Here is a 13,289-nt window from a genome sequence, read left to right on the forward strand (position 1 = left end):
GGAGTAGGAATAGCTTCATCAGAAATTACAGGTATTTCAGGTGGTTTAAGTGTTATACCACTTCCTGTGGTAATGGCTTTAGCTGTTTCATTCCGGGGGTTAGCATTTGTATCACTAGGTAGACTTCCCGGTTTTCTTTCACCTATTAACCTTGCTAGGTTACTTACTTCTTGTTCCAAATTTTGAATAGAAGCTTGTTGATTTCTAAATGCTTGAGCATTTTGTTCATTAGTTTGTTTCTGAGATGTGAAAAACTGTGTTTGAGTTTCAACTAGCTTCGTCATCATATCTTCTAAATTTGGCTTTTTATCATCGGTTTGTTGTGGTTTGTTTTGAAAATTAGGTCTTTGCTGATTGTAAGTATTATTGGATACTTGTTGATTGCTAGGACCTTGTTGGTTGTTGTATGGAACATTTCGATTATAATTCTGGTTTTGATTGTAAATCGGTCTTGGCGGTTGATAATTATTCTGATAATTATTTCCAGGCCTTTGGTTTATGTATGAAATATTCTCTCTTTGTTCCATTGTTAGTTCAATACTGAGACAATCTTTTGTCAAATGTGGTCCTCCACACTGCTCACAACTAATTCGTATTGAGTGTATATCTTTAGTCATCTTTTTCATTCGTCTCTCGACATCATCTATCTTTGCGGAAATGGAATCTAAGTCATGGCTAGAATCGGCTCTAGCTGCTTTAGATGATCTAACGATATCTTTTTCTTGGTGCCACTCATGTGAGTGGGAAGCAGTGTTATCAATAATTTTGTAAGCATCAGTTTCTGTTTTCTTCATAATGGAACCACCAGCTGCTATATCTATGTCTTTCCTTGTAGTGATGTCACATCCTTGGTAGAATATTTGTACTATTTGACAAGTGTCTAAACCATGTTGCGGACATCCTCTTAATAACTTTCCAAATCTAGTCCACGCCTCATATAGAGTTTCATTCGGTTTCTGTGTGAACGTAACAATTTCTCCTTGAAGTCTCACGGCTTTAGATGCCGGAAAGAATTGTTTAAGAAATTTTTCAACTAAAACGTCCCATGTATCAATCGCCCCTTCAGGTAACGATTCTAACCAATCTTTGGCTTCTCCCTTTCAAGTCCAGGGAAATAACATGAGATATATCTGTTCATCCTCAACTTCTCGGATTTTAAATAGTGTGCAGATCCTATTAAAGGTACGAAGATGTTCGTTTGGATCTTCCTTCGGCGCACCACTAAATTGGCATTGATTAGTCACCATATGTAGAATTTGTCCTTTGATTTCATAATCTGGCGCATTAATGTCTGGATGAGTAATTTCGTGACCTTGGCCAGTGCGTTTAGCTCTCATTCGGTCTTCCATACTTAGAGGTTCCAGATTTTCCATGATTGAATTTGTTGAATCTGAATCACTAGAGGATTCTGATTTAATGGTTCGTTCCTCAACAATCACTGTTTGAATGATTGGTGGTTCCGGATGAAAAATTAATGGTTCAGGATCTATGAATTGTCCCTGAATATTTTCCGGATTCTCAATTGTGAGGTCGGGTTCAAAAAATGGATTATCGGAAATTTGAATTGGAGTACTTGGTCGACTGGATGACGATTCTAAAGAAAAATCAACGGCGACAATATTTGCTAGATGTCTTGATCTGGTTACAGGTGGTGAACGTACAAAAGGTGGTGAACGTCTTGCTCGGTGCATTCACTGAATATCCTATTAGTTTTTAAAAGGAAAGAAAAATTATATAAGTTATCCAATTAATAGACTTTTCTGATTTTGCCCACGTTTCGAATAGCCAAAAGATGCAGCAGAGGGGCAGGATTCGTTTGGTCTCAATATAATTGAGTACTGTTTGGCTCCAATAACCCGGTCCACGTACAAATCCAACTATTACTACGAACCAGAAAATTTTGATGTCTATCAATTTAACCACTTAAAATAAATTTTTCTAATTTTAAGAAATTTAGATAAGAAGTAGAATAAAATTCTAAGTCCTAAAAACTAGAATGACGAGAAATAAGAAAGAAAAAGAGCGCGTCGAAAAAGGTCGAAAAAGAAAAGGGTTGAAAAATAAAAAATAAAAGGCGTCGAAAAATAAGAAAGAAAAAGAATGACTTATGAAACTTTAAAACACTCGACTAACCCAACCTTATTACTATCACTAACTTAAAATTAAAATTGCAAATTGAGATTACTAATTGGAGTGATAATTGATACATAGGTAAAAGGCGTCGAAAAATAAAAATAAGAAAATAGTGCGTTGTAACTTAAAAAGGAACTAAAAACTAAAAACTAAAAGTTGCGTCTAAAAAATATTAAGGCTTACAAGTAAAACTATATCCCAAATGGCAATATCTTAAAAAGGTACTAAAACTTAAAAAGGCGTCGCAAAATTCTAAAGCACCTAAATCTTAGTCTAAAGAGAAAGCTCTTAAGGGATTTTACGGCAAAGCCTAAAAATCTAGAAATAAAAATAACTATGGCAAAAACTATGGATTAAAACTAAATACGAGCGAAAAACACAAATATTACTCTAAAACAAATAAAAAGGAACAAAATATAAAAATATACTAAAAGTTGTAAAAAGTACAATTTTTATAAAAATATTATTTTTATATTATTTATTTTATAAAACTATTAATTTTATAAATCAATTAAACTAATTTAACTAAATATATAAAATAATTAAAACTAAACTAAATTAATTAAATAACAAAACCTAATTAGGGTTTTTAATTAAATAATAATAATAATAATTACTCCGTATTTAATGCAGTTTAGGGTTTCTGTGTGGCGTGTCAGGGTGGCTCCGCGAGTTGCGGTGCCACGTACCAGAAAACTCCGCAAGTCGCGGTGGATGAAAATTCAAATCAGGTGTGGGTTTTGTTCGACAGGTTTTTGTTTTTTTTTTATATATATATTTTTATTTTTCTGTTTTTAATTTAATTAATATATTTATATAATTTAAATAAAACTTATATTTAAAAAAAACTAAGATAGAAATAAAATACTTTATAATTTTATAAATAAAAATCTAAAAAAAATAGATTTATATATATATATTTTTTTCGGTTTTTTTTAATTTTTTTTATATTTTTTTTAAAAATTAAAATATAAATATATATATAAATATATATATATATATATATATATATATATATATATATATATATATATATATATATATATATATATATATATATATATATATATATAATTTACGTATGATGAAGAAGGAAAAAGATGATTAAAAATGATCAAAATGCGTTGGCTTTTATAGGCAGTTTTGTCCAGGGTCTCTCCGCGACTCGCGGTCCTTTTGCATTACAAACTCCGCAACTCGCGGAGTTCGTAAACCCAACTTACACAAATTTGGATCCTAGTCTGCCGACGGTTTTAATATAAATATAATATATATATAATTTATATAATTAATTATATATTATATTATATTTATATACATAGTTAACTTGTAATTTTTAGTCCGTTGCGTCGAGCGTTGAGAGTTGACTCATGTCCCGGTTCCGGATTTTCGAATGTCCTTGCGTACAATTTAATATCTCGTACTTTGCGTTTTGAATCTTGTACTCTTGTAATTTCGAGACGTTTCTTATCAATAATTGGAACCTCTTTGATTGTATTTTGTACTTTTGAGCTTTTTGGTCGTTTGCGTCTTCAATTCGTCGAATCTATCTTTTGTCTTCACCTTTTATTATTTAAACGAATATCACTTGTAAATAGAACAATTGCAACTAAAAGCTTGTCTTTCTTGAGGAATAATGCTATGAAATATATGTTCGTTTTTAACATTATCAATTGTACTATTTGATTTTTCACTTTTCACAAACCAAAGCCCTAACTTTCATTAAAATACAAATCGAACCCTCCACCTTATATATATATTCTAAATTATTATTTATCCCATCACTAACACTAAAAATAATGAATAATAACACCCACCACGCTTTACCGAGTTGTACACTGCACTCAAACAGTAGAACCCACATAGGCCACTACTGTGCTAATTTTTTTTTTTTTTTGTCTCCAACGATAAAAGAATCAACTTTCTTAAAATGAACACCCCTTCAATGCTACCAAAAGATGTTGAAAAATATTATTTTTTATAAAATAGATCAACTAACTTTAACGCTAAAAGAAGCAACTTTCACAAAAGGAACAACCTTTCAATGTTAAATTTTTTTTTTAAAAAAATTACAAAATATATCAAGATTTTTTTTTAACTCGCATTTAAAATGGAGTCCCGGCGCGAAGCGAGGGCTCCGCAACTAGTTATAGATAATGGAATAAATAAATAAATAGTTACGCGTTGTTAAACTTTGAGCGCCCCCATTCCCCACATCTATCGATTCTCCTTCACCGTCGTTTCCGGCAACCGGCCCCTCCCGTTTACTTGTCTTATTAAAATACACACAACGTGGATATTCATACCCATTTACAACTTTAATGCGTCCCATTTATTTTTGACAGCAAAAAATATCTTTCCAGGTATTGTCACTATAACTTTGCTATTTTTATCTTTTCCTTTGACATTCATACCAACTTAATCAAACCTTATACGTTGTAGGGTTCTTTTATATTCTTAAAAAGTTACTTTTTTTTTTGCCTTTTTTAACTTGAAATTGAATTGAATTATACAGTGGAGAAGAATGAGGTTTCAGATCCTTCGGAATATGTTTCAGGTCAGTATATACTTTATTTATTCAACTTTACATTATTCTCAGGTTATTAATTATTATGCATCTTTTTGTTTGTATTTGTGTGTTTTACATTCTACTGAAATAGTTACTGAGAGATCAATTGTATCAATATCAATAGCATATGAGTATAGTAAATATAAAATTGGGGAATTTGGTAACAATTTGAAATTTTAAGGAGGTGAAACCCTAATTGTGCGGATCGATGAATGATAAATTATCATTATTTTTCTCATCTTAAATTACGATTGTTTATGAAGTATGCGATAGCTTTCAATTTGTGACTAAATTGGGAACTTGAAAAATAGCTTGATTTGAGCTGAAGAAAAAAAAGGTTGGTTGGCTGAAAAGCAACTCCAACTACCAAAATAGATTTTTAATTCAGACCTTTATTACTTTATATACTGAGTCAGTGCGTCGTGTGTATTATATTGGATATGGATATGGATCTGGATATGATATTTCATATCCTGATCAGCAAGAACCGCTGCAAATACTACTTTTAAGGTGTTGTTTGTTTATTAAGATGTTTTTGTCTGAAGATCTGCGGACTATGTTTGAAAAGAAGATGTGGCCTAAAAGTTTTAATAGAATACTTAAGACTGTTTGTTTATATAGCTGCGAAATAACTTAATCCTGTATGCAACACTTAGAAGCATATTTGTAAGTCTGCGAGTTTGCATTTTTAAGTCTGCGAGTTTGCAGACAGAATAAGAATAAGACATTATTTTATCTTATGTCTTTAGAAAAACAACAGTTAGTAAAAACGTGGCGCTCAGGCATAAGACATAATATGATCTGCAGACTGAAAAATAAACAATGTAGTAATGTTACCGACTTATATAATATCATAGCTGATAAATGTTAAATATGACTAATGTTTTGACAAACTTTCCCTGTTTTCTGGGACACCATTACTTAATGGAACTAACTCCGTTAAGTAAAATATCTAAATTTAAGTACATATATATGTTTTAATCATGTTCCATTGCAAATAATAACTTGGTGACCCTACCACATTACCTCATGCTCTAACCTTATGATCACCACACTTACTTTTAATAAGCACTAATATAAAATCACTATCATAAGGTCAAAAAAGTCAACTCACTTCTTTTTTTGCCGGGTCCGTGTCCTGTTATATCAGGGACAGCAGGGGAGAGTTGAGGAAGATTTGTTCTACGTGCAGTCTCATGGAAGACAGGTGGCTAGAATTCACATGCATGATTGGCTTATATTGTTGCTGCTCGTCTTCATTGAAATTGGTCTAAATATCATACACCCGTTTTATCGTTTTGTCGGCAAGGATATGATGACTGACCTTAAATATCCAATGAAGGATAACACTGTTCCCATTTGGGCGGTTCCCGTAAGTTTCTTATATCCTTTCCGTTTTCTACTATTTAATTAGCGGTAAACTGTAATCATATTTGGTTTTCCAAATATTGTTTTGTTTTACAGATTTACTCTGTATTATTGCCTCTTCTTGTTTTTCTGTTTGTCTATTTTAAAAGGAGAGATGTTTATGATCTGCACCATGCAGTCTTAGGTAACCATCTTGTCACATTTTTATGTTTTTGTAGTTTGACATTAAAGCATGTATGTTCGTATATAAGGCTAGTGATCATTATCGTTTATTGTTTTTGTAGGTCTCTTATATTCTGTGTTATTAACCGGCGTATTGACGGATGCTATAAAGGATGCTACTGGACGACCTCGGCCTGATTTCTTTTGGCGTTGCTTCCCTGATGGAATTGATGTATGTAATTGTAACTCTATTTTGTTTGTTAAGTAAAAATTATACTTTTTTATATGGTATGGCTATTTAATGTGTAAAAACATGTTTTTATACATCGTACTACTACTAAATCATGCTATGCTATTTTCAAGCGAGTTCTAATATTTTGTCAACTTTTAATGTTACCTGGATTTACATGATCTGTCGAGTTCAAGGTTGAAAAAAATCACTAATCAGGGAGTAATTGGTTGGGCCTTGGAGGGAGTAATTGGTCAAATCGGGAGTAATCGGATCTTGACTAAGTTTGACTTTGATCGAGTTTGACCGAATAATCCCAGGTTTATGATGACTGATTAATCGGATGTTGACCGAGTAACCCCGGGTAATCGCCAAGTAATCCTCGTTGACCAAGGGTTGACTGATTTTGGACCCATTTTGATTACTCGGACCGGGTCTTTTCAAAACCAAGTAATCGCCGATTACTCCCCAAGTAATACCTAGGTTTACAACACTGGTAGAGTTCGATTATTTTTGAGGATTTTTAGAATTCTTATTTGGTTTTATTTTCATTTTATGATGTTGCAGAAATATGATCATTGGGGCAATGTTGTATGTCATGGTATCGATAGTGAAATTCGAGAAGGCCATAAGAGTTTTCCAAGTGGTCATTCTTCATGTAAGATTCTATCATTGTTAATATATAATATGTTTTGTTCCTTTAAATTGTACTAATTATAATAGAACTCATAACATATTTAAATGTCAAATGCCTTAAACCTAGCTTTTAATTTATCATTCCATCATATTGAAAATGTGGTATGTTTTGTAGGGTCATTTGCAGGCCTTGGTTTTTTGTCACTATACTTAGCTGGGAAAATTAAAGCATTTGATCGTAGTGGTCATGTTGCAAAACTTTGCATTGTTTTCCTTCCACTTCTTATGGCGTCTCTTGTAGCCGTTTCTCGAGTTGATGACTACTGGCACCATTGGCAAGACGTATTTGCTGGTGGCATTTTAGGTTTGTTTTAATATTTATTTATTTAAGAATAAGTTTTTTTAAGTTGTATCTTTAAGTGTTTCAAACAAAAATTAGCTAAGAGAAACTTGAAGACAGGTCTAAAACGACCCAACATGCGTTCACAAAGCATGAAACTTCTTGTCATGCTACTGGTAAACTTGTTTATGCGTATAACTGTATTGTCCATTTACAGGTCTCACTGTCACCACATTTTGCTATTTGCAGTTCTTTCCAGCCCCATATCACACTGAAGGTAGTTTGTGTTATGTTTGGGTAAACTTTGGGACCCGTACTCATAATTCTTAACAAATTTGATTTCTTGGTTTTAGGGTGGGGTCCATATGCTTATTTCCGGGCTCTTGAAGAGACGCGGTCTAATAGGAGGGTGAATCATCCTGGAGGTGAAGTTGGTACAAACCGACAATCTATGCAGAACATTCATGGGCTCGGCCTGCTTTCTTTGGATTACCAGCCCCATTCCTTGCAAGATGACGTAGAATCTGGAAAAGTTTGATATTTACTTTAAAATCTGGGAGCTTTTAGTAGCTATTAGCTTTCTTGATGGAGTTCTTGTGCATGAAGCTTATTTGAGACTTGTAGATGAAATTCGTATTAAACAGTAAATATCGTAGATCCTTGGTGTGTTTGTTTATGTGAAAAAGGTTGTAAACTGTTGCAAGACTTTTCGTAGCTTCTATTTTTTTTTTCTCAACGACTCAGTATTACATTTTCATCTATTCTATATCTAATCTTAAAATAAGAAAAATTACATATAGAATCAAAAAGCTCAGATTTCTTCATCGGGTGACTGTTGAAGACAATGGTATTCAAAAATCTTAAGAGACTTGAAGTAGTGACCACAACATTCGAGAACAACTTGGACTTAACTTCTTTTGCTCCAATATTTAAACTAAAGCATCCAATCAGACCAAGAACTGAAAGCAGGCAAGTTGCAATAAACCCACACGTGCACCCTATTCCACACTTGCGAAGCCGTAGAGGATCCAAAAAGAACATGACCGGCTTATTGGTAGGGTTTGCCTCGTGCTACTGATAGGTCTTTATTGTAGCAGTATCCCGAGTATATTTTCGTTAAAACCTACCAATTATGTAGCTGTCTTTGTTCAAGTTTTTACTCTGACAATGTTGACATATATGATTTGTGCGAGTTTGTTTTAAGACAAAAATGGCGAGTAAAAGGAATCACGTTCACGTCTTAAATTTGTATAAAAGGAGGGGTGTGTATTAAATGGTTCCACCAAAGGGCCAACCGATTTAAAACATGTTGCTTGTACGTTAGTTAAAGTGAGTCTACCTAGTTTGATTTTGGCTTGAATTTTAAGTGGCACCAAAAAATAACACGTTTTTTGGACTGGATTTGGGTTCTAATATATCAAGATTCATCAGGATGATTACTTTTAAGAAATTTGGTATGATGTTTTGATAACTTTGTGTGACAATTATAAGTTACGGATTTTCATACTTCATTATTGACAACTTGTTTAATACCCTTGGGTTTTTTATAAGAATTTTCTTTGTATTTAATGTTTCCAAAAGACGTGATATTGAACACAATTTACTTTCATGCGTGAATGCACACGATTTTAAGTTGACTAAACATTTTAAATTGATTTCAATTTTACGCGATTTGAGGGAAAAACTAAAAAGTTGCTGTTTATTTAATTTTTGAATGCGTTAAATGTGTATGATTATATGAGACCCCAATTTTGAAATAAGAGAACTTACCTGAATTCAGAGACGTTAGGGTTCATTCTTTAAACCATAATCTTTGCCACATTTCGCTTATTGACTTGATTAGTAGTTGGTTGATAATAATCATCTTAAATCATTCGATATGTTGGACAAATCATCATCTTGATTGAGAATCACCTTAATTCATTCAATATAGATTTCAAGATTTCGCTTGGATTTGATTTTGATTCTGATATTCAACTTTTGCAAGATGATGAAGAAATTTGAAACAAAGAAAAATATTTATAATTAAAGTTGAAAAGAAAAAACATCTTAAAATCGAAACATTACTATAAATATGGGACGAAGGAGACATTTTTGAATGAACTACATTAACATATCACATGGAGTTGAACTTAAAATCCGTCACTTGTGAATAAAACAGTTTTTAGGTTTTTTCACAATCTGACATACTTGACTAATGTCACTACGTTTTTGAGTGTTGAATCAAACTTTAACAAAAGACACAAGAAAGCGTGTGAAAAAAGGTGTTGAATCAAACTTTATCAAAAGTCACAAGAAAGCGTATGAAAAAAGGCTAGTTGTTTAGTCTATCAATCCGGGAGATCGATGTCATTATGCTTCGTTCATCTCAAACTCGAGAGAGTGGTGTCAATATGCGTCGTGAATTCCTTGAACTCTTTTTTCTCGACCCGACCCGACCTGACCTAAACTAAGGCCGTTATGCTTTATGATGTTATAATTAGTATTCTTACAATTTATTTTTCAAGTCATATTCGACTTTATTATTGACATTATAAATGAATCAATAAAAAATTCTAATGTTTAATAAGTATTTTAGAGTAAATTAAAGATGATATTAAATAAGGGTAAATGCTGAATGATTAAAAAAATTTTCAACTCTGAATGATATATCATAAATTAAAGATTACAAATGCGCCAAACGTTAAATGATTCAAGATCCACTATTAAACCATTCAATTAAGAGTCAATTAAACTAATCATCTCTATTTAGCTGAGTGGTTATCGTCTTTTCTTGGTTGTCTGAGAGATCTTGAGCTTCAGAAATCAAGGATTTTTATAATACAATTTGTTCTACAATTGGTTATGAAGTCACCTTGGGAGTCTGTCGGGTGAATGGCTAATGACTCCTATTTTTTTAAGCCATTTTTTTTTAACGTAAATTAAACTTACCTAAACTTATTATTATTAGTGGAATCAAACTAGGATCGAATAATAAAACGTTGAGAGATATTTAACCAAACCCTAAATTGTCACAAATATTTTTTCCAACGTTACAAAATAAAAACCCTAATTATCTCTCTTCACAAAGTCCACCATGGCCATTGAACAGGGGAAGGACTCGCCGTTGTCCCCTTCATCGATCGCACTTATCAACGGTAACAGTAACGGAATCGGACTTGCGCCGTCGAACGCGAACTACCGTCTCCGATTAAACCCTAATCAAGATCATCGGGCGGACAATTATGACGATTTAGGTATGGAATTCACTCCATTGCTTTTCAGCTCTCTCGAAAGATATTTGCCGCCAAATCTTCTCGATGTTTCTAGAGACGCAAAGTATCGATACATGCGCGATATCTTGCGTCGTTATTCAACTGAAGCAGAACGTACTCGAGTAAGCATTTATCTATACATATCATATCTATATATGTATATTTTAGGTTATATGAATTTGTTTTATTAATAAATTGTTTCTGCATTGTTTAAAGTAGGTTTGAATTATGAATCGTTAATTGATTTGATTGCTCACATGACCTAGTGAGGGTTGTATTGCCTAAAGTTCATGGTTTTTTTTTATGAAATGTGCTTTAAAACTATGTGTAGTTAAGAGCTTTATATAATGTTGATGATTCAGTTAAAAGTATTAAATTTAGATACCTTCGCACTATATATATTCAGTTAATATACAGATGAATTGTGCTTAAAAACTCTGTGGAACTTTATTAAATACGGAAAAGTCAGTTAAATTTATAAACTTAGATACCTTTGCGATATATATTGCTTTGGGAAAACATAGTTGAGTGACCATTTCACATTGGATACCTTTTAGATGAGTTGCACCTACAAACTGTATTAAACTTTATATAATTTTAACATTACAGTTTTGAATGCTTTTTATTGTTACTGATCATCTTCTAATTATTTTTGCTTTTTAACAGGAGCAGAAGCATAAAGAGTATAGGCAAAAAATTGTATCCAATTATCAGGTAAATCGCTTGTGATATTTAAAATAGAAGCCGAAGGCCCTTTACTGGTTAATGATTTCTTACTGGAACGATAACAAGCTGGTTTAGGATTTACCTTTCTAGATCGTGATAGACATTTATCTTGAATTGTTAATTGATAAACATGTCTTGTTCTATGTTAGCCTCTGTACAGGGAACTTTATACAATGAATCCTTCAATGTTTTTCGTGCCATCATTCTTGAAGGCATTCAATGCTAATGATAAAGACAGAGATAAAAGTATTAAAAGTATAATGTATGTGCCTATACATGCGATATGCTACAACCACGTTTTTGTGAAATGTTGCTATGTGAGGTAAAAAAAAAAATTAAGTTTGTTGTTGGCATGTAGTTTAGTTTCCATGTTTTCTTATTAGGTTGTTATTGATTAGGTAGAAAATTTTGAAAAGTGAGTCCATGAAACGAAATTCAGAATCATGCGACCAAACACAATGAATAAGTTTGGTGCTGTTCTTGATGACTTTGGCATGGAAGGCACTCTTGACAAGTTGATGGAAGATTTCATTCGTCATATCTCAAAAAGTAAGTAACTTTTCGAATTAAACAAAGTAATTATAAATGTCTCTTACGTTTCTTTACTTTTTTTATAATCTGTGTAGTTTTCTTTCCTGATGTTGGAGGTCTTGATTCCCATCATGGATTTGTGGTGGAGTATGGAATGGATAGAGATGTTGAACTTGGTATGTGATAATTAATCTGGTTATTATTACATTTGTTAAAAAATTTAACACCTTTTGATATAATTTGTAACACCTTATATATGTAATTTTTTAGGTTTTCATGTGGGTGACTCAGAAGTTACCCTGAATGTATGCTTGGGAATTTTTTTTTCTCTGGTGGGGAGTTGTTTTTTAGAGGGTTGCGATGTGAAAAACACGTAAATGGTGAAACTTATCCCGAGGTACGTGAATATCTTTAACTTTTTTTACAGTGCAGTAAAGTTTTTAATTGATATTTTATGAACTTATAGGAGATTTTTTATTATACTCATGCACCTGGACGTGCAATAATTCACCGTGGTTGTCATCGACATGGTGCCAGAGCCACCACATCTGGGCATAGAATTAATTTACTGTTGTGGTGCAGAAGGTATGTGGTTTTTTCAGTTTGGATACTTTTATATTCGGTTGGTTCTTTTTAGTTACTGAATTAGTTTTTTTAATTATTTTTTATTTTATTTTATTTGTAGTTCTGTACATAGAGAGATGAAAAAACACAAAAAGGATTTTTTAAGCTTTTGTGGTGAGTGCAAAAGGAGAAGAAAGGAAGGCTTGAACAATGTATGGCTGCAAGGAAAAAGGTATTATATTTTTCATTTTTGTCAACCTCCTAAAAAAATGTGTAAATTAATGGTTTGTCTTTCAAAAACAAATAAAATAAAATTTAATGGTTTGTCTATTTATGATGTTATCAGGAGTTGCTTGTAACTGAAGGGGAAGCTGTTTCTTAAATCTTGGTTAGGATATCTTGAACTTGGTTTATTTTCACTATGTTGCAACATTGCTGTACATTTAGGTTTCTTTCTCTTGAGTCAAACCACATGTGTTTCCTGCAGACGTCTGTCTTTTTATGGTTTAAATATGTTCTTGTGATGGGGATGTTTTTCTATTTTGCATATAACCTAGATGGAATGTTATTTATTAGAAAATAAAATGTATGTCTTTTGCATGTGTTCCTGCTTTAGGGACTAGTTATATGCTTGTATCCATCTCCATTTTAAACTTGACCCATGGTTGGTGTCCATTTATATGTTTTATGGCTTCCTGAAACCATCAAACAAAGAACCAGCAACATCTTGTTGATGTGTTGGTCTTTTGGTTTGGCCTGGTCTATATTTTTGATTAA

At 32.4% G+C, this 13,289-nt stretch overlaps 1 protein-coding gene and 1 pseudogene across 1 annotated transcript; both read left to right on the top strand.

Moving 5' to 3' along the window:
* The first annotated feature begins 4,356 nt into the window (after positions 1–4,356).
* LOC139896879 (lipid phosphate phosphatase 2-like) lies at positions 4,357–8,147 on the top strand. Its single transcript, XM_071879526.1, has 9 exons — positions 4,357–4,496; positions 4,649–4,690; positions 5,853–6,074; positions 6,167–6,254; positions 6,355–6,464; positions 7,029–7,119; positions 7,273–7,461; positions 7,655–7,714; positions 7,791–8,147. The coding sequence occupies exons 2-9, from the start codon at positions 4,658–4,660 to the stop codon at positions 7,973–7,975; spliced, it is 978 nt and encodes a 325-aa protein (XP_071735627.1). The 5' UTR covers positions 4,357–4,496; positions 4,649–4,657; the 3' UTR covers positions 7,976–8,147.
* A 2,328-nt stretch (positions 8,148–10,475) lies between these two features.
* Positions 10,476–13,084, top strand: LOC139896880 (2-oxoglutarate and iron-dependent oxygenase domain-containing protein CP2-like; annotated as a pseudogene).
* Positions 13,085–13,289: the final 205 nt, after the last annotated feature.

Source organism: Rutidosis leptorrhynchoides, chromosome 3 (assembly GCF_046630445.1).
Source record: "Rutidosis leptorrhynchoides isolate AG116_Rl617_1_P2 chromosome 3, CSIRO_AGI_Rlap_v1, whole genome shotgun sequence".
Lineage (NCBI taxonomy): Eukaryota > Viridiplantae > Streptophyta > Magnoliopsida > Asterales > Asteraceae > Rutidosis > Rutidosis leptorrhynchoides.